This window comes from Pleurodeles waltl, chromosome 12, assembly GCF_031143425.1.
Source record: "Pleurodeles waltl isolate 20211129_DDA chromosome 12, aPleWal1.hap1.20221129, whole genome shotgun sequence".
NCBI classification, from domain to species: Eukaryota; Metazoa; Chordata; class Amphibia; order Caudata; family Salamandridae; genus Pleurodeles; species Pleurodeles waltl.
Genome location: NC_090451.1, coordinates 680,066,591 through 680,092,189, shown reverse-complemented (window position 1 = coordinate 680,092,189; position 25,599 = coordinate 680,066,591). Strand labels below are relative to the sequence as shown.

Genomic DNA, 25,599 nt, shown 5'->3' with positions numbered 1-25,599 from the left:
AGAGGGCAGGAATTTGCCATTTTTAACATTATGCAGTGCATTCCTTCTCTCTACTTGGGCTAGGGCACACACTGCTGCCTAGCGACTATGCAGGCACCCTTGCACAATAGTGCATGGGTGCCAGCGTTGCAGGCAGGGTTGTTTTTGTGCAGGAAGGGATACTTTCCTTCACAAAAACAACCAACTTGAGACTTTTTACTCTTTCTATATGTATTGCAGAATTTAGCACATGTAAAAAGTGGAAAAAGACTAGGAGAAATATGCATATTTCTACTTGTTACATCTTCCCTGCGGAGGCATAGCATTTTCACATATTTCCAGGTCTACCGCTATTCTGGGAATGCATCAAAATCCATAGGTGGATGCGTGGGAACACCTGTGCTCCACCCATGCAATGTCTCCCTGGGGCAGACTAACACAAGGCAGCAACCTGTGCTGCCTTTCGTTACTCCAGATTTACTGAGCACCATGAGGCCACGTGGCTTGGTAAATCTGACTTTAGTGTTGTGTTGCCCATGCGTTACTTTGCGTGCTGCAAGGAAAAGGCAACTGTGATAAATGTGGACTTTAGATCCTTATTAAGCTGTTAACTAGACATTTGACTAGAGTCGTGTCTGTGCTGGTAAGACCAGACAGAATTCACCCGAAACAGAAGCACCATCTTTAATCTTCGTAGGCTAGTGCATGTAGAGCATTATTTGTTTAGGATTCAGGACCTGGATTATGTAGTGGCTTTACTCGATATTGAGAAAGCCTCTAACACATTTTGTTGGGAATATATGTTCCAGGTCCCTGTGCTATGAACTTTTGGCTTTTGTTCGTGCGCTGGGTGCGACTGTTATATACCCAGTCAGTGGCCAGGGTAAAAACTGGGAAACCTGTGTTCCAGAGTTGGGAATTGAGTAGAGGTACACACCAAGAGTGCCTCTTGTCACTCCTGCTTTTTTCTATGGCTAAGGAACTGCTGGCTAGTATTTTGCAACTGGAAATAACTGAGGAAGTGATAGTGATAGGAACCACAACACATTTGGTGTTGCTTTATGCCTGATGTAGATGAGGGACCCAGAAAGAGCCGTCCCGTGTCTGTTGAAACAATAAGAAGATTTCAAGACATGTCTGGGTTAGGTTTGAATACATTCAAGTCACTACTACTTCCAATGGGAGCTCTGGGTCCAGCAGGACATTACCAGACTCAGGAATGCAGTGGCAACCTGTCTCTTTTAAATATTTGGGGATGCAAGTAACTCACACAGTACAGGAAAACATAGACTTTAGGGCCTGATTTAGATTTTGGTGGATGGGCTATAAGGCAATGTTGTGACGAAGTAACCCATCCGCCGAAATCTAAATCAGGCCCTTAATACTGAAAAGATTATACAGGGCATGGAGCGGTTCCTTCCTTTTTGGTGAATGCTTCCATTTTCAGTCGTGAGAAAGGTGGCTCTGAATAAAATGATACCTTTTATGGTGCCTCTGCACTTTTCAGGGTGTGAAGTGTTTACTGCCCAGAACTCAATTCTGGAAAATAGATGCAATACTGACCACCCTGCTATAGGAAGGACCTTATCCTAGGATCAAGCTTAACACCCTGAAACATCTGTGTGAGAAAGAGGAATTGGCGCTCCCTTACTTTGAATGGGACGATTTGGTACCTCAGAAGCAGCATTTGCCACTCTAGAGAGATAAGAGTGCCAACAGGTAATGCCACTTTCAGGCGGGATCTTACCCTCTCGAGTCTCTGGGGTCAGTGCATGTAGTATTAAGGCTGTAGATCAGGCAGCCCCCTACCTTGTGGAGTTGATATCACAGATATGGCATAGGTATTGCAAACGCCTGGTAGGGCGAACCCCTTTACTATCAGGGATGGGAAAATGGTACTTCGCGCACTTCCACAAAATAAAAATAAAAATGGCAGAAACTTCAGGGTGGATTGACGTAGGGTGCAGGGAACTGGGGGATTTATATGAGGGAGAGAACTTTGCAACGTTCGCTGAGACTAGAACATTTTTTCAAGTGGGTCTAGTGCAATTTTTTACATTTGCCAAGATGACATCTGTGGCTTAAGGGTGCTGGGGAGGATTCCTGGAGTGTCCTCCGGAATTGGCTATAGGTAATTGCCTATGACGTTGGTAGATGTGTCTCTCCTGTATATAGAGCGATTTTGTTAGAACGTCTGATTGATGCTGACTAAGTGGGACAGGAACTAGGATGCCCCATTTTCAGATCTTGAGTGTGTTAGAGTAATACAGTATCACAACACGGTTTCTAGAAACACCTTCTTTTGCCTGACCCAGTTTAACACACTCCAATGGGTTAATCTTACCCCCCACACTCTCAGCAACATATATCCCACACATTCGGGTGAATGCCGCTGATGCCATCGAAGTGAGGTGGATATTTTACATATGACTTGGACCTGCCTGGTGGTAAATGACTCATGTGTGAATGTGATGGAGGCTTTGTCATTGGTTCCAGGGGTACAGATTAAGTGCTTTTTGACACATTGCATATTGAGATTACATTCCAAACATAAGAGGGGAAAAATATATGTTAAGATTATGGACCTCATTACGAATTTGGCAGTACCAGGACTGCCGTGTTCATGGTGATGGTCGCACTGCGAACAGGCCGGCTGAGAAGACCATATTATGACCATGGCGGAATTCATAACAGAATAAACCAAAGCACCACCGGCACCGCCACGGACGACGGTAGCTACCTGTAGACCGGCAGAGACCATGTTTCCGCCGGACAGATTATGAGGTTGCACACCACCAAGGTTTCTGCTGTGGTTGCACCACCACGGAAACCCAGGCGGAAACCAACTTCATAAAAGGAGACATTTACTTTCAGGAAGCCATACTCGTGCAGAGCCGCCATGGAACCCATACTACACGTCTTCCCTGCTCATACTCGTCCAGAGACACCGGAATCAATGCTGAAAATGACAACAGCAACCGTGAGTACACACACACTTACCTTTCAATGTTGTAAATTGACAAAGTTCGTACGCTCACACAACATACCAATCGGGAACGGGGCGAGGGCGACACACACATGTAACCTGGACACTGACACACACACTCACAGACAGCCACATACACACACGCACATACACAGTACACACACTACGGCCGTCTCACACACACACACACCGTAAACACACACCCACTCCCAGAAAGACAGCACGGGCACAGTCACACACAACAACACTCAACACCACAAAATGTCATTACAACACCTCAACCGCAGCACCACCAATGCATTGGTAAGCACCCACAATAGACACTACACATTGACAAATCACACCTACAACACAACGTACCACCAACAGGGAATGAACACACACAATCACACAACCATACAACGCAGCATTCGACATACCCAGCATACACACATCACAACGTATCTGGCATACCATTCACCAAACACGCACACAGTCAAAGCACATACCACACACCACTCAATACTATGACAACAACATGTACCCAACATACACATGGCCATCACACACCCATCACTGGGGACAAATGCACTGCTGACTAGTAGCACAAGCACCACTTACACACAAATACTCACACACAAACAATGTCAGCCAGTACCAAATATGCCCTATGAAAAGAAATGCAGGACAAATATGTAACGTCGAAACCAACAACTGGTTGGTCCAATTATCTATTAAAAGTGAGAATGAATATGAAAAAATGTCCAAGGTGATAAGCCAGTCCAAATAGAAATAGTAAAACATGGAATTGATTCACATATGAGTGCCCCGAACTTGACTCCTGACTGCCATGTAACCTCCACAGGTAGAGGCATCAAGGTGGCAGGCAGGCACCTCAGTGATTATCGGGGGCAGAGGGGGTTTGGGCTTAGGCTTGGGAGGAGGTCCTATGGATTGGGCTTGGGGGGGTTTAGGTGTAGGCTTAGGGGAGGGTTGAGTTCTCTCATGAGGGGTAGACTTCTTGGCAGGGGGAGGGGCATGGGTACTTGCAGGGGAGATAGCGGGGGCCTCGGAGGTGATAGGGACGGGCCTGGGGAGGGAAACTGAGCATTTAGGAGTATCATAGGGGAGGAAGAGGAGTATGGAAAAGATCAAAATATGAAAGGAACACTTTTTTTAGGCACATGGGGATGGTCATCAGAAGGGGGCTTGGCAGTGGAGGGTGAAGGAGTGGTTATCTGACGTGTTGGTGTGGTTGCCGTGGGTGCATGTGTGTGGGAGGTACACTTGTGGGTGTCTGTTGGGAGGGTGAGTGAAGGCATTTTATGTATACAGGAATGAGGGGGGTGGAGGTGCTGGGGGGTGTCTGTTGTGGTGGTGACTGCAGGTATGGTGGATGTGCTGCATGTAGGAGTGTCAGTGGTTGTGATGTCTGTGGGTATGGTGATTGGGGTGGATGTCTGAGGGTCTGCTGTGATGCTGTCTGGGGATTGGATTGGTGTGGTGGCTGGATCTGTGAATGTTGGTGTAGTGCCTGCAAGTGTATCAGGTGTGCTGAAACTGATGCAGAGGGTGGTGGGGATGTCAGGGCAGGTAGTGACTGTTGTTTAGTGTGCAGGTGTATGTTGCTTGTGTGCATGCCGGTGGTGTGTCTTGTGGTGCTTTGTTTGTCTGAGCTAACCCTGGATGTTGAAGTGAATGCATACCTGTCTGTCTGTGTGCTTTGGCTAGGTCAGGGAAGAGGGGTTTGGGTTTGGGAAGAGGAAGGTGTAGTGGGGTCGGGAGACAAAGGGTGACAGGCTGCCATCAGCGTGGAGGCCAGAGCCTAAAAGGATCTCTGTAGGTGAGCCAGTGCACCGTGAATGCCCTTCAGAAACGCATTACTCTTTGTATTTGAGTTGCAAGTCCCTGGATGGCTTTCACGATGGACGACTGACCCACAGAGATGGACCTCAGGAGGTCAATAGCCTCCTCACTGAGGGCAAGAGGCCTGACAGGGGCAGAGGTGTCTGCTGCAAAGGAGATGCCCACCCTCTTGGGTGAGCGGGACCGGCCAACTGGGTGGGGAGCTTCAGGGAGGGCGGGATGTAAGGGGGGTGGCGGACTTAGATGGTGCTGGGGTGGTCCCAGATTGGTCTGCCCCTGCCAGGGTGTGTCCACTGGAGGAGGAGTCCGATGATGAAAACGTGGATCCAGTCTCTCCTGTGGCACTCCCGTCGCCCTCCGGGCCACTGGGTGTATCAGTGGTCTCAGCACTCTGGGTCCAGTGGTCAACAGTTTCTCCACACGGCTGCGCCCCTTCTCCTTTACCTGCCGATGCTGATGCACAGAAACAGAGAGAGAGAGAGAGAGGGTCATCACATTCTTAACATACACATACATTACAACATACACAATAGTAACAAAACATCTATGTCAAATAAAGCCCCAGGTAGAAACCCTTCAGAGCCTATATCATGTCACACCTAGATACTTCAAACATTCCCATATCACTACAGTCTCACCCACAACATAAGCCAACTACCTGACAACTACATCACCATCCCATCAATTCACCAGTAACTCAAAAGAATCAGGCACAAGATGAATTGAATACATCTAAAATCTCTCCCCGTACAGATCATCATTGTCTATCAACAAATCATTTTAAGGAAATGCAGTTTACTGACAACACAATATCATGCCTCCCCCTACTCCACACCTGCCCAATCCATCACCAGTAGTCATTTCCATTAAATTAAACTCATCTCACTTCAAATACAACACAGCATGTTGCTTTTCAAACACATGCCTACCTTATCATTCTGTACACAACTTACACAATGTCAGACACCTCAGATGAAGAAACTACATATGGCATACCCAAACAGTGTGCCTCACAAAATGGCATAGCACGTCATTGAAAAATCTATCTGAATACTATGAAAAGAATCATAAAGAGTATCTGGACCCACTTATCTAACTCATTGACACATAGACAACTATTCTATGTCCTGCAATAGAGGCCTACTTAGCACACAAGATACAACCACAGACAACCACAGGGACATTGCATAGTAACACCACCAATTCAATGGACACCAAACAATGTGCATGAAGGGCTCATAACATTCCACCAAACATGCTGATTAGAAACCTCTACATGACTAAATCTAAACACCCTAATCACTAACAACTGTCCAGACATGGGATTCCTATTACCTTAGTCCAGAACTAACACTTAAACAACTAATTACTAAGGTAACCCTGAATGACACATACATCTAGAGTCAAGCAAAATGAATGACAAACTATCCCATAACACCAACATGTGTATGTCAAATGGAACACCTGCTACAGCATTAAGACAGGCAGAAATGAGCAGATCCATAACTAAAACTGTATAATCAGCCTCAGATTCGCAAAGGTAAGTCTGACAAAGAAGAGGTTTCAACATTATAATAGCCACAAAGTATCAATTGACACATGATGTAGGTAGGAAATAGTTTTTGTTGCAGTCATATAGTTAGGGTATTGCCTTATGTAGCATGGACAAAGTATATGGGCTAAGAGATCTGCAAACAAGCCATTTACTTTCTCATATCTCAAAAATCATATACATTAGACTAAAAGATATTAGTACACATGTCAATAATATGTCTTGAAATGTTAATGTATTATTACCAATACGATTTCCACTATGTAGGATGTACACTCTGATCAAAAGTCACCTTTCCCAATATATAAATCTGACCTGACTATGGGGATACCTTCTCAGACGTCATAGGGAGTGTAGTGAGTTTGAAATAGCTAAATCCTGCTAGTAGTGACAGCCTCACATGATGTTTCCATCTATTTCAGGACACAGGATTACTTGGCCTGTTACTCATCTGTCAGACCCAATGTTGCACATAGTGCAACATTGAGTGGAATACAACTGATCTGAGACCAAAGAGCTATACAACTGATCAATTGTGTAAATTGACTTGGGAACACTAGGTGGGTAGGATGACACAGCTGGTTACAAATATGTATGGCTGATTAGAATTACACATATGACACAGTCACATCTACAGCTCCACATGCAGTCATTCTATTTGGTTAACATAGGTTATGAACATATCCCTGTACACAATACTATAGCCATATCTGTGTTTCTATGTTGCTAACTGGAATACTGTGTCTACCTAGGTGACACTTTATCTGTATGACTTACCACATTGTCACAGATAAGATACGTATACATCATACACTGAACTTGCAGAGGCATGTACATGGATTCAGTCAGTACTTAACCCCTTGTGGCTGCTGTGCTGCCTTCAAACGCCCATCTGCCTCAGGGTTGGTCATCGCCAAAATATAGGACATTAGGGGGTCAAGGTCTGACGGGCACCCCTCCCTCGTTGAAGGACAGCCCCAGCAGGGCCTCTGTGGAATTCCGGGTCCAGCGTCTCAGGTCCTCCCACCGCTTCCTACAGAGGGTGCTCCGCCAGCTGTGGACCCGCAGGGTCCGCACTTACTTGGCGATGGCACACCAAATTCCTTTCTTCTGATGGGTGTTGACCTGCATGGATGACACAGACAAAAGGAAAAAGTCATGTCCCCATGACCCATACCAATAGTAGTGGACAGAACACTTCAGTGACAGCAAGTAGGCAAACATTCCCATCCTCTCAGCTCACACTCATTTACAAATTAGCATCTGCATGCATCAACAAATTCACTACTTTTCATTTCAGGTACACCATCATACACCACACCTATCACACATTGGTGTTGCATTGGACTCACCTGCTCCTCTAGTGCACCATGTAGCTGTTCATACAGGGGTAGGACCTCCTCCACAAGCTTATCCAGCTCTTCCGGTGTGAAGGCTGGGGCCCTATTACCGGCAGCAATGTCTTCCAATGGCGATTTCCACCACGGTTGTGACTGCCTACTGCCCTGGTGAGTTCCGCTGGCAGACTTAGGTCACTTCCACATATCCAGTACAGTAGGTCAGGCGGTTGCCATTTTAGGCACATTTCATGTATGGAAGAGTTTTAAACTGCATCATGAACTATACCCCATATTGTGCAGTATGTCCGTAAGTACTGCCTTCATGTTTAGTTCTCTATTTGTGCATCTGTGCAGTAAATGTGTAACTGGAGGGCATGTGGTGATAGCAGTGTACACCTACTCTGAGGTTCCTATGTGCTTTTAAAATGTAGATAATGTGCAACAGTATGTGTAAGACTTGCCAAGTCGGTGGGGATTACAAACGTATTCAGCAACAGATTAATATGTATGTGTAGTTCAATTGTTAGTTGAGAGAATGTGCACCAAGGAGGGTGTCGTCGGATGCATAGCTATGTGCTGTACTGTAGATGTCAGAGGTTGTAACCAACCTCAAAAGCAGATATGTGTGAGTTGTTTATTTAACTTTACATGATGTGTGCATGCTGCATGTCACATTCTTTAGTTTCATCTTTTCATATAGTTACCCTGCCATGCGGAGAGGATGACAACCACCAGTGTACCGTCCACTAATAGACCTGCACACCATGGAGGAGAGACATTGTATCCAGACATATCGGCTGAATCGGCACACTATCATGGATCTTTGTGATCAGTTGGAGCCAGATCTGATGCCTGCCATTCGCAATCCCTATAGCATACCTCCCATCGTTCAAGTCTTGTCAGTGCTACACTTTCTGACCACTGGGTCCTTTCAGAATCAGTGGCCCTAACTGCAGAGATGTCTCAGTCCATGGTCAGTCTGGTGTGCATTGTTGAAACACCTGGATAGCTACATCAGGTTTCCCCAAGGTGAAGATTTGGCCTATGTGAAGGCTGAGTTTTATACAATGGGACACCATCCACATGTGGTTGGAGCCATGTATGGTACGCATGTAGCCTTGGTTCCCCCCAGTGCCAATGAAAAGGTGTATAGTAACAGGAAAAACTAACACTCCATAAAATTGGTGTGTCTGGCAGACCAGTACATTTCACAAGTCAGTGCTAAGTTTTTAGATCAGTCCATGATTCCTTCATCATGCAGAACAGCAATGTCCCACTGCTATTGACACGACTCCACATAGAGGGGGCCTCACTGGTTGGTAAGTTACAATTGAAATGTGTGTTTGCAATGTGTGTTTCCTGCCATCACAATGTTGCATATCCCACATATATGTTTGTGTTGCATACCAAATTGTTCACAGGTGACTCTGGCTAGCCAAACTGTCCTTGATTGTTGACACTGAGGTACCCAACCACACCAGGGGAAGTCCGCAACAATGAGGCCCACAGGAGGACAAAGCATGTCAGTGAGTGGACGTTTGGGGTCCTTAAGGCGAGATTTAGGTGCTTGGACATGTCAGGAGGACACCATCTCTATTCACCCAACAAAGTATGTCAAATAATAATTGCCTGCTGCATGCTCCACAATCTTGCCCTAAGACGACAGAAACTATTTATACCAGATGAGAGGGAGCCAGCAGAACCTGTGGGTGGAAATGCAGATTTTCCAAGTGATGAAAAGCCAGAGGAAGATGAAGCAGGAGACTCTGGGGCAGATCTCATCAATCAGTACTTCAGCTGACTAAAAGGTATGTGAAGTTGACGTAATGATGTTATGTAATTTTGTAACCTTCCATCATCTGTGGGGTTGTAGATAGCTCCAATGCCTATCATTGAGTTGTGCATTCAGACTGAACGTATGTATTGTGTACAGGACAGAGTGGTCTACCGTATCATGTATTGTTATAGCAGATGCAAAGTCACACTTGTGGACATGACTTCTCTGATTTGAGGAGTGTATTCTGCTATGTCCTATCCCTTTTCTCTTTGAATCACAGACTTGCCTAGATCTTGTTTGGCTCATCATCCTTGACAAATGACAGACAATGTCAGAAGTAGATGGGAATTGCAGATAGACATGAGAAGTGGACAAGACTGAAACCAGGTACTATTGGTCTTGATCATGTGGAGTGTAACAGGCTTTGTTAGACTCCCAGAACACTGGGGTGGTAATGTGGTTTCCCGTCAAGTTCACCTGTAGGGTACAGGAGTTTGTCAAATGGCGTCATTTGTGTCTGGATATGTGTCAGGCAAATGTGTAAATGTAGGACCATAACCTCTACCATCACAATGATTTCTGTTGTATGTAAACTACTGTGAACCTAGCTATCAGTGTGTTCCTGCTTTGTAGACCAATGTGCATGTCACTGTGGACTGACATAAGTGAATGACAAGCCCACAGGTATGTGACCAATGTAAGTGAAAGGTTCCAGGACTGGGGACATCAGTACTTATCAATGTCTGTACAATGGGATATGAATATTGCGAAGCTATGGTAGGGGTATGTGATAAGACTTTTCCATGTGATATAAAGGACCAATCTGTGTGCCTCCTGCCTTTTTAGTAGACTAACATTACCCTAACTTCTGTATGCTGTGGTTTAGCTTTGTGTGACACCTTAGCAAACATCCTAATGCGACTCTCAGTCATGCTCTATGTGCTGTTTGCATAACTATAAATGATTGTGTGTGTTGTAGTTGACAACTTATTTGGGAATCTGTCCTGTTACTATTGTATTGTAATGACTCTCCTGCTGATGGAGTCCATGTTTGATGTCCATAACAATGGGTGTACAATACAGAGGGACATATTCAGATTAGAGTTGGCATGCATAACTATTGCACATAAATAACACATACACAGGACCTGTGTTTAAGAGTGATTTATTGTGGAATTAAATCAACATATGTGACTATTTACGTAAAAAACACACAAAATAAATAGTGATGGGTTCAGTCATGGTGGCTGGGATTATTATGGTAGCTGCTACACCATCAGGATACACAAGTCCAGTATCCTTGCACCATAGGAAAATGGAGATTGGTTACAGAACAGCCAACAGGGTGTATCTGTGGCACAAAAGGGGCACAAGTCAGGAGAGGTTTACTTCCTGGCAGTGGGTTTAGTCTTGGTATCTGCTCCTACTGGATGTTTGGGTGGACATCCACGTTTGTGTTGGGGGGTTCTTCAGCTACAGAGGGTGGGGTGTCTAAGGCACGTCCTTCCCCAGGCAGGGCCTCCATTCCACTAGCAGCCGCTGATGTTTCATTGCTAGTGGAAGGGGCTAGATGTTGGGTACAAAATCTACTCAGTGTGGTATTGATGTCTCTCAGCACCGCTGCACTGGAAGCCAAGTGGGCATTTTGTGCCTGCCACTGCGGCATTACTTCCTGGTGGTTGTCCCTCTGAAACTTTTGGATTTCCCCAACATTGTGATAACTTGGCCATCATGCCTTGGGAACTTTGGTAGGCTCCCAAGACTTGGGAGATGGCTCCCTGGTCAGTATTGTCCCTTTGAGACCCCATCCTCTAGCCCACAGCAACCCTCCCACACACCCTACCCCATGTGCCTGTGCCCCTGGCACAGTGTGCCCACTGCCAGTGGTGGCAGGTCCATCATTGTCAGGGGTCGCAAGGTTAGGCTCAGTTACCTGTACTGTGGGGCACATAATGGACGAAACAGTGCTTTGGACAGGTTTGGGGACAAATGATTGCCTGTGTTGTAGATGCAACAGGGCTGGCAAGAGTTGATGTGGGCAGGGAGAGGCTGACAGTTGTTGACTGACCAGGTGTCCCAGATGGGCCAGGGGTGTTGTCCTCACTGGGACCTTCATCCAGAGGGATAGTGACAGTCTCTGGTATCCCCTCCGTGGTGACAATTGGAAGGTTACCTGTAGAAGGAGTGAAAGACAGAGTTCAGGTTAAATTGAGGGTATTGTTGCAGTTGTGTGAGATGCAGACAGTGCCTTAACATGATCCCCAGCAATGACATTGACAGTTTCTGCACAGAATAACTTAGTACAACATACAACTCTGTGACTTGAATTCCAAACTCCATATATTGAGTTGCTAGACTAGGTCGGTACTGTTTGTATTGCTGATGCCATCTAATATTGTCTGATTATTGATATAACTGTACACCTCTGTTACCTAGTGAACTGTCTGGCATGATAGATGGCCCAAATGAGAGCTGGACAATGCACATTGATGTCCTTGTAGGAACACAGTATGTGAGTAAGCAATGGACATTGACCTGTATCAGGATTTACTGCATGTGCATCCACTCAACCATTGAATATCCATACCAGGTGAGTATTTTTCTAGGTTAGGATTTTTCATCTGTGGTCATTTTAACTGGGCACTCAGCTATCGCTGTGTTTTTGCTTGGGATGCTAGTGTGAGTGAGCCATTGCATTGCTATCATTGCCATGTACTGTTCCACACTAGAACAATCAAGATGGTGTAGATAGAAAATTGATTTAACATGCATGACATGTAATATTTGGGACATAGTCCAGGTTTTGTAAATGCTGGGATATTGCATTCTGGGAGTTGTAGTGCTATAATTAGCCAGTACTTCATGTGCCATTTCCAAAGGCTGTGGGGCCAGATGAATTTAGGAGACATGTGGCATGCCGGAGAGGGGTATTAGGTGATTAGGAGAGAGTTGTAGTGGGTGGGGTGTTAATTGGGGTGGGTTTAGGTGGTGAAAGAGCTTGCCGGACTAGACAATTGGGTGACATGAATGTTGTGGGTACTTACCAGACTCCACTCCCCCATGTATTCCTGTTAGGCCCTCAGGGTGCAGGATGTCCAAGACCTTCTCATTCCAAGGTGTAAAAGTAGGGGGAGGAGGTGGGGGCCCACCGCCAGTCTTCAGCACTGAAAGCTGGTGCCTGGATTCCATGGAACGGACCTTCCTCCTAAGGTCATTCTACTTCTTCCTGATGCCCTTCCCTGTGCGTGGATAACTGCCTACAGGATTCAACCTGTCTACTATCTTTTGCCACAACTCCATTTTCCTGGCAATAGATGTTTGTTGGACCTGTGCTCCGAACAGGTGTGGCTCTAACCTGACAATTTCATCCACTGTGACCCTCAGCTCCTCATCAGTGAACAATGGGTGTTTTTGTGGGGACATGGTAGTGGTTGAGAAGACGGTGTGGTTCTGTTCAAAGTGAATGGGTACAGTTAGGTAAATGGTGAGGTGTTGGTGCTAAGATGTGAGTGGGTGTCAGGTGTTGTGGATTGTGTGTGGTACTAACATGTGTGTTTAGTGTGTTGTACAGGTGTCTGAAGTGTGCATAGTGAAGTGTGAATGGGTGCCTATTCTTGCTAATTTGAACTCTCTGGGATGTTGGTTCTCTGTGGCTATGTGTGGCATTTTGAATGCAAAGGATTGTGGGTTGTGTAGGGGTGTGTTATATAGTGCAGGGAGTAAGTGTATTGGGTGTGTGGATGTGCATCAGGTGTGGGGTATTCTAACTATCCAATATGGTGTGGTGTTCAGTGTGATGTGAATTGAGACCGCCGCGATTTCCACAGCCAATGGTTTTCTGCCATGGAAGAACCGCTGTCGAGATTTGTGGATCGTAATCTGATGGGAGGATTTTTGTCAGGCTGGCGGTGCTGGTGATGGGACCACCTTTTTTTTTTATTTCTCCAGTGCCCTGGTGGCTTCAGAAATGTGCCTGTTTTTTGGCAGAATTCACAGTGTAACTCTTAATACAGCGGTCAGATTACCGCTAACATGGTGGTCTTTTGGCAGCCGCCACAACTGCGGTCTTCCCAAAAGACCGCCAAACTCATAATGAGGCCCTGCATATTGGTGCAAGTCAAGCATAGGATCAGGATTCACTGGAGACAACTGCAAGACACTTCTTTGTAATTGTGGTATAAAGATGTCTTTGGCAGAGGAAGTCTGGATGAAGATGGTACCGACAAAAACCTACAGGAAGATTTATATGAGTGGCGAAAAATGACAGACATACTCCTGGAGAAGATGGATGAACTTAATGCCACATAATCCTCCCACACTTCACAACTGGGAATCTATAGTGCTCATAGGAGAGTTTGGCAGTGCACATACTCATATTAAAACCTGAATGTCTTATTTGTTTCTGTATCCATGACTTTGCTCTTGATGGCCATTAAATGCTGGTCTTACAATGGTATTACTGTATAATGATGTAATCTGTTATGAACAAATACAATGTTTTTTAAATATGCTGCTGCTAACTCCTTCTCAAATGCAGAATAAATTCAAGAGCATTGTAATATTTGTTGAATTTTCATGGTGGTGAATAACTGTTATATTCAATAGTAGTTACCTGCTAATGTCCATCCACCACTTCAAGGCATTAAATCGCACATCATATGAAGGAGCCAGGAGAGTCGTGGTTCACGTCATGGATTGCGCATTTAATTTCAGTGAAGGGTACAGAACATTCTAGAGCATGGCCTTGAGAGCATCAACATAAGAAAAACCATATAAATAATGGGTACAAGTAGAACTCATTCACACTTGCAGGGGTGTCTGAACTAGGCATGGATCTGGCACATTTATTTCAATGTTGGACCACAGTGCCCAGGAGGAGGAGTGGCACAAAGTTATCCACAACAAGACATACACCGGGTTCAAGAGTGAATTAGAAATGTGATTGGCCAGCTGGTAGCTTGATGCATTGATTTTTCCATAAAAGTGTGATCGCTAGGATCCACTATCCTGAAAATGAAACATTGCCCAGAGTGTTGCATAGTTAATTTAGCATTAAATTTGACCAACCTTCTGGTCATCGCTCTTCCACAGGATTGCACTGCTATCAATGAAAAGATCTTGGCCTCGAGGGGCAGACGTGTTGAAAGTGCCCACCTTGATGAAACTAACAGAGCCCTTGGCATTCATCTTCCAGTTGATGACATCAAATAAAGGTGGTGTGTACCCATTGTCATCGAAGTAGATTTCCTCTTGTAGGTTGGCTTCAAAGCGGACTTGCCTTACATACTGTAGAAGCTGGGTGGAAAAAAAGAACAGATGGTGATAGACCAACATATGTCTCTTGGATCATGCCAGATATACTGTTTGGACCAAAGATGATTTGCATAATGCTGATCTCTAATTAGAGCGGCACAGTGGGAAAATAACAGTTGACTGTGTTGCAGCCCCTGCATTGTTATTTTATGCAGATAGTTTTTAGCCATTTTATATAGTTGTAAATTTTGAATAAATGTGGATTTCTTGTGAAATTCATTCTAAAACTATTTGAAGTAATGGGTGCATGTCTCTGTGCGGCACACAGACATTATACTGTTCCATGAAGGCAAATGGAGTGGAACACCACCTTCCATATATTAAATGCTCCCCAATGGCAGAGTAACCACCACAGACTGCCTATCTTAGTGAAAAAAGGCCACCTTTTATCTAAAGCAAGCTGAGCTCACGCTTACACAATTGTGGTTGAGCTGTGCAAATTAATATGCCTCATTCAACAATGTAACATTGATTATCTCTTCCAACCACCCTCTAAGCATTTCCCACTCCTAAATTCCCCTCACCTCTCTCTATATTTCACCTCAAACTTTAAATAAGCTTCACTGATTCACCAGCGTGCTTCAGGGCAAGGTCTATTTCATGGTTCACCTTTCCTTCCTTTCCTTCCTTTACTCCCCAAACTCCTACCTTTTCCTGTTGCCTGACAACCAAATCTTCTTCTTGGAACCAACTTACCATCATTAGAATAGCATTTCCCCAAGATGCTTCTTCTGAACCCCACCCTCAACATTGACTACTCCACCATCTTTCCAATACTCCAGTCAAGTGTTCCGGGTATAGCTTGTTGCCCTGCAAACACAAGTGAACACCATTTTGTCTGAAGAGTACCAGATAGTTGAATATGATATCCATGAATCTGACCACCTCAATGCCCTTACACCAACAAAACACAACACTTGCACTGCCATCCTCTCAGTAGTACAACTCCAAATGTTACCTATGAAATCGTTTCCTCATCACTTGCATGCAAATTCACACCTTTTTTAGCCACTACTCAGTACAAACTAACATCATGGACAAAAAACAGCATTCACTCTTGCTCTTTGATCTCCTTACCCCTGCTTGCACATAGGCCTGTGTTGGGAGAGGAATGTCCATTTATGGTGGAAAGGTGTATACTCTTGTTGTTGTTTCATGACTGCATGTGAAACTGGTATCCTGACTTTTTGTTTGGTCTTTAGCATCAAGCTAATCTAGTGTGTGTGCAGAGACGTAGGCCTGTCCCTTGTAATTCGAGACCCTAAACCTGGTCTGTCCCTTGTATGCAACTTGTTCTGTCATCATCAGGGGTGCACCAGCTGTACCCTTATTGTGGGCATTAAACTACTGTTCATGACCTGGGTGCATCACATAGAGTGGTGGTGGAAGTGCACTATGCTCTTTGAATCTGTAGTTTGACCAGAGCCTTTTCTCTTCATTAAAGAGTGGAAAGCCTGCTGGGTCCAATTGTCTAAAATGTTGCTGCAATGTGAAACCCAGGACCTTGCACTGGTATCCCATGTCTATGTGTATGTAGCACCTGTCAGACTGTAGGACTCTGTGTGTGGTATAAGCCTGTGTACTGGAGCTAGTGGGATTTGTTTTTGGATGCCCCTGGTTTAGCAAGGTGTAAAATGAAGAAAGAGGACATCTACCACCAGAATTGGAAGTGTATTGCCTGTATTCCTATTGCACTGAAGTGAGGGAGGATGCAAACAATTAAAAATGAAAAGTTGCAATGTTGTTAACAAAAGGATTCTGATTTGTTCCTGGGCTCTGCCATTTGGTTGATGGTAGGGGTGAGGGGTAGGACTGCAGTTTCTGTTGTTCAAGGTGAGGAATTTTCTGGGCAGGGACTCCAGTTTTGTCTGTCTTGAGTGTTCCTTCAGGAAGGGCAGGAACAGGTATGTCTATAGATCTCACACTTCACTGTTACCATGCTGTGTGAGACTCCTGTTTAGGGCCAGCCCTCTTGCTACCTGCTATTAGATCCATTACCTTGCTGTCTATTAGGAACAGCCAAAAACTGACATTTGAAAGAAAACCAAATTAAACCAGTTCTGACACCTTAGGCAGTGAATCCATATCCTTTACCAGCCCAGCACCCCCAGTGACCCACAAACCGGAACTTCACCCCTGTCACAGTGTCCTTTCCTCAGGATCTGCACGTTGCTGAACAAAAGGCCCACCTTCCAGCATCACCAACTCAGAAAGCTATTATAGCACAGAGTTATGATGAAGCCAGTCAGGGGGGAGGGAAGTAGGGTAGGGAACAGCAGGGAGAGAGATCTGAAAAGAAAAGGTTAGAACAAATATGCATTTACTCATTCATAGAAATATAACTTATCAATAGACTCTTGACTCAAATGCGTCTCCGATATCTGATGGAGACCCCTTTTGAAATGAGGGCAAAGCCCCTTCTTTGAATCATGGAACAACAATAAACTACTTCCTCCGAACCAAGAGATGGCAAGAGCTTTAGACTATGATCATCATGGAACAAGAATAATCTATGACCTCAGAACCAAGAGATGGCAAGAGTTTTGGACTATGATTATACTAAGAATATCAATCCTGTAACATCTATGCATTCATAACATAAACCTTTGATCATGACCTAGAAAATCTCATAGAATTAAATATGCTTATCACATATTATGCTTTCCAAAAAACAATGAAAACTATGATTTGCTTATCTCCAGAAATACTTTCACATTCACAACTATAAAAGCCAAAAAGTTTTTACTCATTGAACTTGAAGCGCTTTACTTATGTGGCCTGAATCACTTTGATTGTTGTACCAAGAACCTTTTATTCCTGTGGATTGAATCGCTTTGATTGCCTTGCCAAGAGCGCTTTTCGTCTGTGAACTGAAGCACTTGAATTGCCGTGCCAAGAGCGTTTTACACCTATGGACTAAAGCGCTTGAATTGCTGTACCAAGAGCGTTTTACATCTGTAGTCTAGAACGCCTGAATTGTCGTGCCAAGATCACTTTACATTTGTGGACTGAAGCGCCTGAACTGCCGTGCCAAGAGTGCTTTATATCTGTGGACTGAAACGCCTGAATTGCCGTGCCAAGAGTGCTTTACACCTGTGGACTGAAGCGCTTGAAATGCGGTGCCAAGAGCGCTTTACATCTGTGAACTGAAGCGCTTGAATTGCCGTGCCAAGAGCGCTTTACACTTGTGGACTGAAGCGCCTGAATTGTCGTGCCAAGAGTGCTTTACATTTGTGGACTGAAGCACCTGAATTGCCGTGCCTAGAGCGCTTTACATCTGTGAACTGAAAAGCCTTTGATCATCGCGCCTAGGCCTGGGTAACTTGGAAACTGGAAACGCTGTGATCGTTGTGCTAAGTGTAGGAGGCTGACCTGGCTTATAGTGGGTACCTTGTGGTACTTACACCTTGTGCCAGGTCCAGTGATCCCTTATTAGTAGATAAGAGGTGTTATAGCAGCTTAGGCTGATAGAGGTAGCTATAGCAGAGCAGCTTAGGCTGAACTAGGAGACATGCAAAACTCTACCACTTATATCACTTAGCACTATATCATAAGAAAACACAATACTCAGAGTTACCAAAAATAAAGGTACTTTATTTTAGTGACAATATGCCAAAAGTATCTCAGAGGACAAACTCCCTTAGGAGGTAAGAAAAATACACAAAATATACACACAAACCAAAATCAGGTAAGTAAACAGTTAGAAAAGTAGTGCAACCACTGTAGACACAATAGAATGCAATAGAAGATAATAGGCCCATGGGCAACACAAACCATATACTCCAAAAGTGGAATGCGATCCACAAATGGACCCCAGGCCTAGTGTAGTGTGTAGAGGGTCGCTGGGAGTGTAAGAAAACACTAAGGGTGTCCAAGATACCCCACCCCAAGACCCTGAAAAGTAGGAGTAAAGTTACCCTACTACCCCATAAAGGCAGTAAAGTCGAGATAGGGGATTCTGCAAAGACAACAACTGACTGCAAAGCACTGAAGATGGATTCCTGGACCTGAGGACCTGCAAAGGAAGGGGACCAAGTCCAAGAGTCACGCAAGTGTCCAGGGGGGGCAGGAGCCCACTAAACCCGGGATGAAGGTGCAAAAGGGCTGGCTCCCGGTGGAAGAAGCCGAAGACTCTGCAACAACAGAAGGTGCCAGGAACTTCTCCTTTGGTCAGAAGATGTCCCAAGGCAGAGGATGCAGAGTTGTTTCCACGCAGAAGGACCGCAAACAAGCCTTGCTATCTGCAAGAGTCGTGGTTGAGGATTTTGGGTGCTGCCATGGCCCAGGAAGGACCAGGAGGTCGCCCCTTGGAGGAGGAGACAGAGGGGGCGCTCAGTGACACAGAGAGCCCACACAGAAGCAGGCAGCACCCGCAGAAGCACCTGAACAGGCTTTCAGAAGATCTGAGCACGACGGTCAACTCAGCACAACAAAAGTGGGTCCCACGAAGTCGGAGTCCAACTCAGAGAGTTTTGCAATGCAGAACGGAGTGCTGGGGACCTGGGCTAGGCGTGCACGAAGGAAGTCTTGCAAAAGTGCACAGAATCCCTAGCAGCTGCAGTTCACACGGTACACAGGATTACTGTCTGGTGTGGGGCGGCAAGGACTTACCTCCACCAAATTTGGACAGAAGGGCCACTGAACTGTCGGGGTCACTTGGATCCAGCTCCTGTGTTCCAGGGACCACGCTCATCAAGTTGAGAGGGGACCCAGAGGACCAGTGATGCAGAAGTTTGGTGCCTGCGTTGGCAGGGGGAAGATTCAGTCGACTCACAGGAGATTTCTTCTTGGCTTCCAGTGCAGGGTAAAGGCAGACAGCCCTCAGAGCATGCGCCACCAGGAAACATTCGAGAAAGCTGGCAGGATGAGGCGCTACAATGTTGCTGGTAGTCTTCTTGCTACTTTGTTGTGGTTTTGCAGGCGTCCTGGAGCAGTCAGCGGTCGATCCTTGTCAGAAGTCAAAGAGAGAAGTGCAGAGGAACTCTGGTGAGCTCTTGCATTCGTTATCTGATGAGAAACCCACAGGAGAGACCCTAAATAACTCTCAGAGGAGGATTGGCTACAGAGAAAGGTAAGCACCTATCAGGATGGGTCTCTGACATCACCTGCTGGCACTGGCCACTCATAGGTGTCCATTGTGCCCTCACACCTCTGCATCCAAGATGGCAAAGGTCTGGGACACACTGGAGGAGCTCTGGGCACCTCCCCTTGGGAGGTGCTGGTCAGTGGAGTGGTCACTCCCCTTTCCTTTGTCCAGTTTCACACCAGAGCAGGGCTGGGGGATCCCTGAACCGGTGTAGACTGGCTTATGCAAGGAGGGAACCGTCTGTGCCCTTCAAAGCATTTTCAGAGGCCAGGAGAGGCTACTCCTCTCAGGCCCTTCACACCTATTTCCAAAGGGAGAGGGTGTAACACCCTCTCTCAGAGGAAATCCTTTGTTCTGCCTTCCTGGGAGTGGGCTGCCCAGGCCCCAGGGGGCAGAAACCTGTCTGAGGGTTGGCAACAGGGGTAGCTGCAGAGAAAACCCCAGAGAGTCAGTTTGGCAGTAACCGGGCTCTATGCTGGAGCCCCGGGGATGCATGGAATTGTCACCCCAATACCAGAATGGCATTGGGGTGGGTGAAAATTCCATGATCCTAGACATGTTACATGGCCATGTTTGGAGTTACCATTGTGACGCTACATATAGGTATTGACCTATATGCAGTGCACTGGTGTAATGGTGTCCCCGCACTCACAAAGTCCGGGGAAATTGCGCTGAACAATGTGGGGTCACCTTGGCTACTGCCAGGGTCCCCTCACACTAAGTAACTTTGCACCTAACCTTCACTAATTGAGGTTTAGACATATAGGACACTTATAAGTTACTTGAGTGCAGTGAAAAATGGCTGTGAAATAACGTGGACGTTATTTCACTGAGGCTGCAGTGGCAGTCCCGTGTAAGAATTGTCTGAGCTCCCTATGGGTGGCAAAAGAAATGCTGCAGCCCATAGGGATCTACTGGAACCTCAATACCCTGGGTACCTAGGTACCATATACTAGGAAATTTTAAGGGTGTTCCAGTGTGCCAATAAGAATTGGTAAAAATAGTCACTAGCCTGCAGTGACAATTTTAAAAGCAGAGAGAGCATAAACACTGAGGATGTGATTAGCAGAGCCTCAGTGATACAGTTAGGCACCACACAGGGAACAAATACAGGGCACACTTTATGAGCACTGGGGTCCTGGCTAGCAGGATCCCAGTGACACAGGCTAAAGCAAACATACATACAGTAAAAATGGGGGTAACATGACAGGCAAGATGGTACTTTCCTATACAAAGGGGCGCTTTACTTCTGGAAGTAATGACTTCCTCCAAAATTGAAGTCATCAAGGCCTTACCCCTACGAGTACGACCTACTCGTTTTTGAATTCACCATGGAAACAAGGATACTTCGATTGGATGCCACTCTGCCAAGCAGGAACTCTGCTCTTCCTCAGAGAATCCCCCACGAGGTCTGACTGCATCGAAGTCTTCAAAATAGTGAGCAACGTGCTTGGCTGTGGCTGGGCTTTATAGGCCTGCCACACCCCAAGATGGCTTCTGCCTCTAAAAACATGGGAATTGTAGTCCCTTCATGGAATGGCACTGATAAGAGCATCTTGTCCACCAATGTCCTGAACCTGCAGCTCTATGAGCTTTGCCACAGGGCAGATAACGTTGATGGCCACCTTTGGGGCAAGAGGGGATGACAAATGGTGCGCAGAAAGTGCCACAGAGCCGCGCAGCGGAGTTTCGAGCAGGACCTGGACAGTGCATGGTCTTATTCCTGACAACCCCACATGAGGTCACTCTTACATCTCCTGACCCTCTTCAACTTGCCTTCTGTCAGACCTACTCGGTGCCTAATCTAAAGGAGTGAGTGTCAGCCTGGCTGCCTCTCAACCATGCCTTCGTAGCCATTTTTAAAACACACAAAGATCTTGTTTGTCAGTCACCTTTATACCCATATCATGCAGTAACAAGGGACTTGGTCCCTTGCCTCTCATCCTCGGAAAGCTCTGTAACAACTGCACTGAGCACATCTCAGCTACTCCTGAGAACCTTATCCTCACTTCATTTCCCATTACCTGCTGCTCTACCTTACACAGTCACACCTAAACACTCATGTCATCCTCTGTCACATCCTCCCTCCTCTAACACCTGAATTCCTTCACCCACACTACTTCTGACACTTGTCCCAAAGAACAGAACTAAAAAGATCACCCTAAACAACCAGAATTCACAAGTGGACACGTGCAAATCTTGCTTGGACCATTTCTAGTTTCACCAATGCCCACCAATTTTCCTGAAATGGTGATAGGTGCCAGACTTTCTCTCTTTGATGCATTAAGAAAATTGCCATATCTTTCTGCACCCCTATCAGGCCTCTCCTCTCTCTGCTCCTTCTCCTTGCTTTGGAGAGCAGGAACTCTCTCTACTGCCTGTATTCCCTCCTTGTGGATGTTGCCAGTGACTTCTCTGCCAGCTGCCACAGTCTTACAGCCCCATCTTTTACATCTCATGAGACACCACCATTGTCTGTAAGCCTGCTTTGCCGTTTGCAACAAGAAAAAAGCATTTTGGTATGTACAGACTAATTTTTACGATTTGGTAATCTATTTACTGAATCACAAAAAGGGTTTACGAGTCGCAATTAGGAAGGGGCGTTTGCGTTTCGAGTTTTGATGCGTCGAGGGATGTCCTGTAGGACCGGATTTAAGCCCTGCGACTCCTGTCACCACATGATGTTAGTGACGGATCCGCACCTCAAGTGCCTTTGGTGCTTGGAGCGTGACCGCGACCCAAAGTCGTGCTCCGAATGTCGGGCCATGAGCCCGAAAGCTTTGAGGGAGTGGTCCCTGAGACTCATGACATTCCGACACTCGACTTCATGTTGTTCCCGGTCCTGTTCGAGAGGAAGGTCAGGAGACCAGTCGCTGAGTCACCACCATTCTTCTCCGTCTAAGTCATCTGGACATTTGGTAAGAAGAAGTAGAAGAAGGTGAAACATTCTTTGACTTCACCCCGACGCTCGCACGATGCGATGCGGGAAGAACATCGATGCTCTAGGCCTACGTCTTCGGAGCCTCAGTCTGGGTCTGCTCCGTGCCTCCCCAAATTTCTGAGAGCCGGGGCTACCCATGCCCAACTTAAGGAGTTCTATGAGGCCATGCGCCTCATATTTGGGCAGCCCGACCCACCCTCGGTGCCTTCGGGCCCAGGGGAGTGGGTGAGTGCCTCCTTGGGTTCAAAGTCAGCGACTTCGGTCCCGACTCCGGAGGGCACCTCAGGATCCGTTTCTAGATCTGTCTCGACACCGGTCGTACCAACGCGACCTTCCCTGCGTCGGGTCAGACATCAACGCTCCCGGTGCAGCACCACACAGGGTTGATCCTGAACACTATTACTATGGGTATGGATGCGGGGATAGTGTAGAGGGGTCACTGAACCCTTTAGAAAGACCAGCTTGAGCCTGAACTGCACTTTGCAAAGGATTTGGGTGATGCCAGTGGATTGGACACCTCCCCTGACACTGGCATGTTGTCTCCCCGTACCTTGGCTACGGAGGAGGGAGCGTCTTATTCTATTGTGGTGAGAAGGACGACTGAGGTTTTGAACCTCAAGCTTCCTTCTCTGGAGGCTAGGCCTAACTTCCTCACTGAAGTGCTTCAGCTTGGTGCTTCCATCTCAGAACCCCTTCTTCCCTTCAACAAAGTACTTACGGACATCCTACCGGGGACCTGGTCAAAACCCAGCACAGGGGCTCCTGTAAATAGAACAAGTGCCCGCTGCCTTCGGCCTGCGCCGAATGACCCAAATTTCCTTACTCAACACCCTACGCCTGATACCCTTGTCATCCAGGCTTGTTCATCCTATGGCGCATTCCCAACTGCTCCCCTGGACAGGGAATCAAAAAGACTGGACAATTTAGTGAAGAAGATGTTTTCTTCTGCCAGTCTAGTGCTGCGGTCTATGAACACCGCATGCCTTTTGGGCCGCTATTCCCATACTCTCTGGGATACTGTCGCACAAGTGCTGCCCCAAGTTCCAGAAGAGGCCCGGAAAATTCTCTCCCAGGCTATGCCAGATGGGAGAGATGCAGCCAAGTTCATGATCCGTTGTGGACTGAGGTTGGAGTCCCTTGTTGTAGGTTTCTTTGGGACAGAGCAGCGGTCCTCAGGAGTTCTTGGTCCTTTTGGGTGCAGGGCAGTCCTCTGGAGTTGGCAGAGGACGCTGGGTCCGCTGGACGCGTCGCTGGTTTTCTTGCAGGTTCTTTGAAGCAGGAGACAGGGCAGTAGGGCTAGGGCCAAAGGGGTTGTCGTCTTCCTTCTTCTGTGCCGGGGTTTTCAGCTTAGCAGTCCTTCTTCTTCTTGTGGGTTGCCAGGAATCTGGAGAGCTGGGTTCAGGGAGGCCCTTAAATACAATATTTAGGGGCATGTTAGGGGTCAGAGGACAGTAGCCAATAGCTACTGTTCCTAAGGGTGGCTACAGCCTCCTTGTGCCCACTCCCTTTGGGAAGGGTGGCACATTCCTATCCTTATTGCTCCCTGTCCTCCAAACCAAGATGAAAGATTCTGCAGGGAGTGGGTCTCCTCAGCTCTGGACACTTTAGAGGTGGTCCTTGCTGGGGTGGTCACTTCTCCCTGTTTTTCCTAATTTTCCCGCCGGACTTGCTGCCAAAAGAGGGGTTTTGTCCGGGGGGCGGGCATCTCCACTAGCTGGAGTGCCCTGGGGCACATAATCCGATGCTTGAGCCTTTAATGCTCATACCAGGTGTTACAGTTCCTGCAGGGGGAGGTGTGAAGCACCTCCACCCAGGGCAGGCTCTGTTTCTAACCACAGAGTGCACATAGGCACTCACCCCATGTGGTTAGAAACGCGTCTGAAAGTGGCAGGTCAGTCCTACACTAGCAGTTGGGCTAACATACGAGGGACATCTCTAAGATGCCCTCTGTGTGCATTTTTCAATAAATCCTACTCTGGCATCAGTGTGGGTTTATTGTACTGAGAAGTTTGATACCAAACTTCCCAGTATTCAGTGAAGCCATTATGGTGCTGTGGAGTTCGTAATGACAAACTCCCAGACCATATACTCAATATGGCTACACTGCACTTACATTGTCTAAGAACGGACTTAGACACTGCAGGGTCATATTGCTCCTGTACCTATGCCCTCACCTGTGGTATAGTGCACCCTGCCTTAGGGCTGTAAGGCCTGCTAGAGGGGTGGCTTACCTATGCCTCAGGCAGTGGTTTGTGGGCATGGCAGCCTAAGAGGGGTGCCATGTCGACTTTGCCTTTTTCTCTCCATCAGCACACACAAGCTGCCAGGTAGTGCGCATGTGCTGAGTGAAGGGTCCCATAGAGTGGCATAATATATACTGCAACCCTTAGAAACCTTCCCTGACCACAGGGCCCTTGGTACCATGGGTACATTTTACAAGGGACTTAACTGTGTGCCAGGGCTGTGCCAATTGTTGTAGCAAAGGTACAGTTTTAGGGAAAGAACACTGCTGCTGGGGCCTGGTTAGCTGGGTACCATCACACTTTCAATCAAAGTTGGAATCAATACTAGGCAAAAAGTGTATGGAGTGGTAACCATGCCAACAGTGGCATTTTCCTAAACACACCCCCCAAACGAAAAAGGATGAGACTAACCTTTCCCAAGAGAGTCTTCATAGTCTAATTGGAAGAACCTGGAAAGTCCATCTGCATTGGCATGGGCAGTTCCAGGTCTGTGTTCCACTACAAAGTCCATTCCCTGTAGAAATATGGACCACCTCA

At 46.5% G+C, this 25,599-nt stretch overlaps 1 protein-coding gene across 1 annotated transcript in view; it reads right to left on the bottom strand.

Annotated features, from left to right (window-relative positions):
• The window catches only part of LOC138267259 (extracellular calcium-sensing receptor-like), a 69,270-nt gene that overhangs the window by 6,013 nt on the left and 37,658 nt on the right, over positions 1-25,599 (bottom strand). The window contains exon 4 of the mRNA XM_069216117.1: positions 14,547-14,774. Coding sequence (XP_069072218.1) covers positions 14,547-14,774 — 228 coding nt within the window. The remainder of the gene's footprint in view (positions 1-14,546; positions 14,775-25,599) is intronic.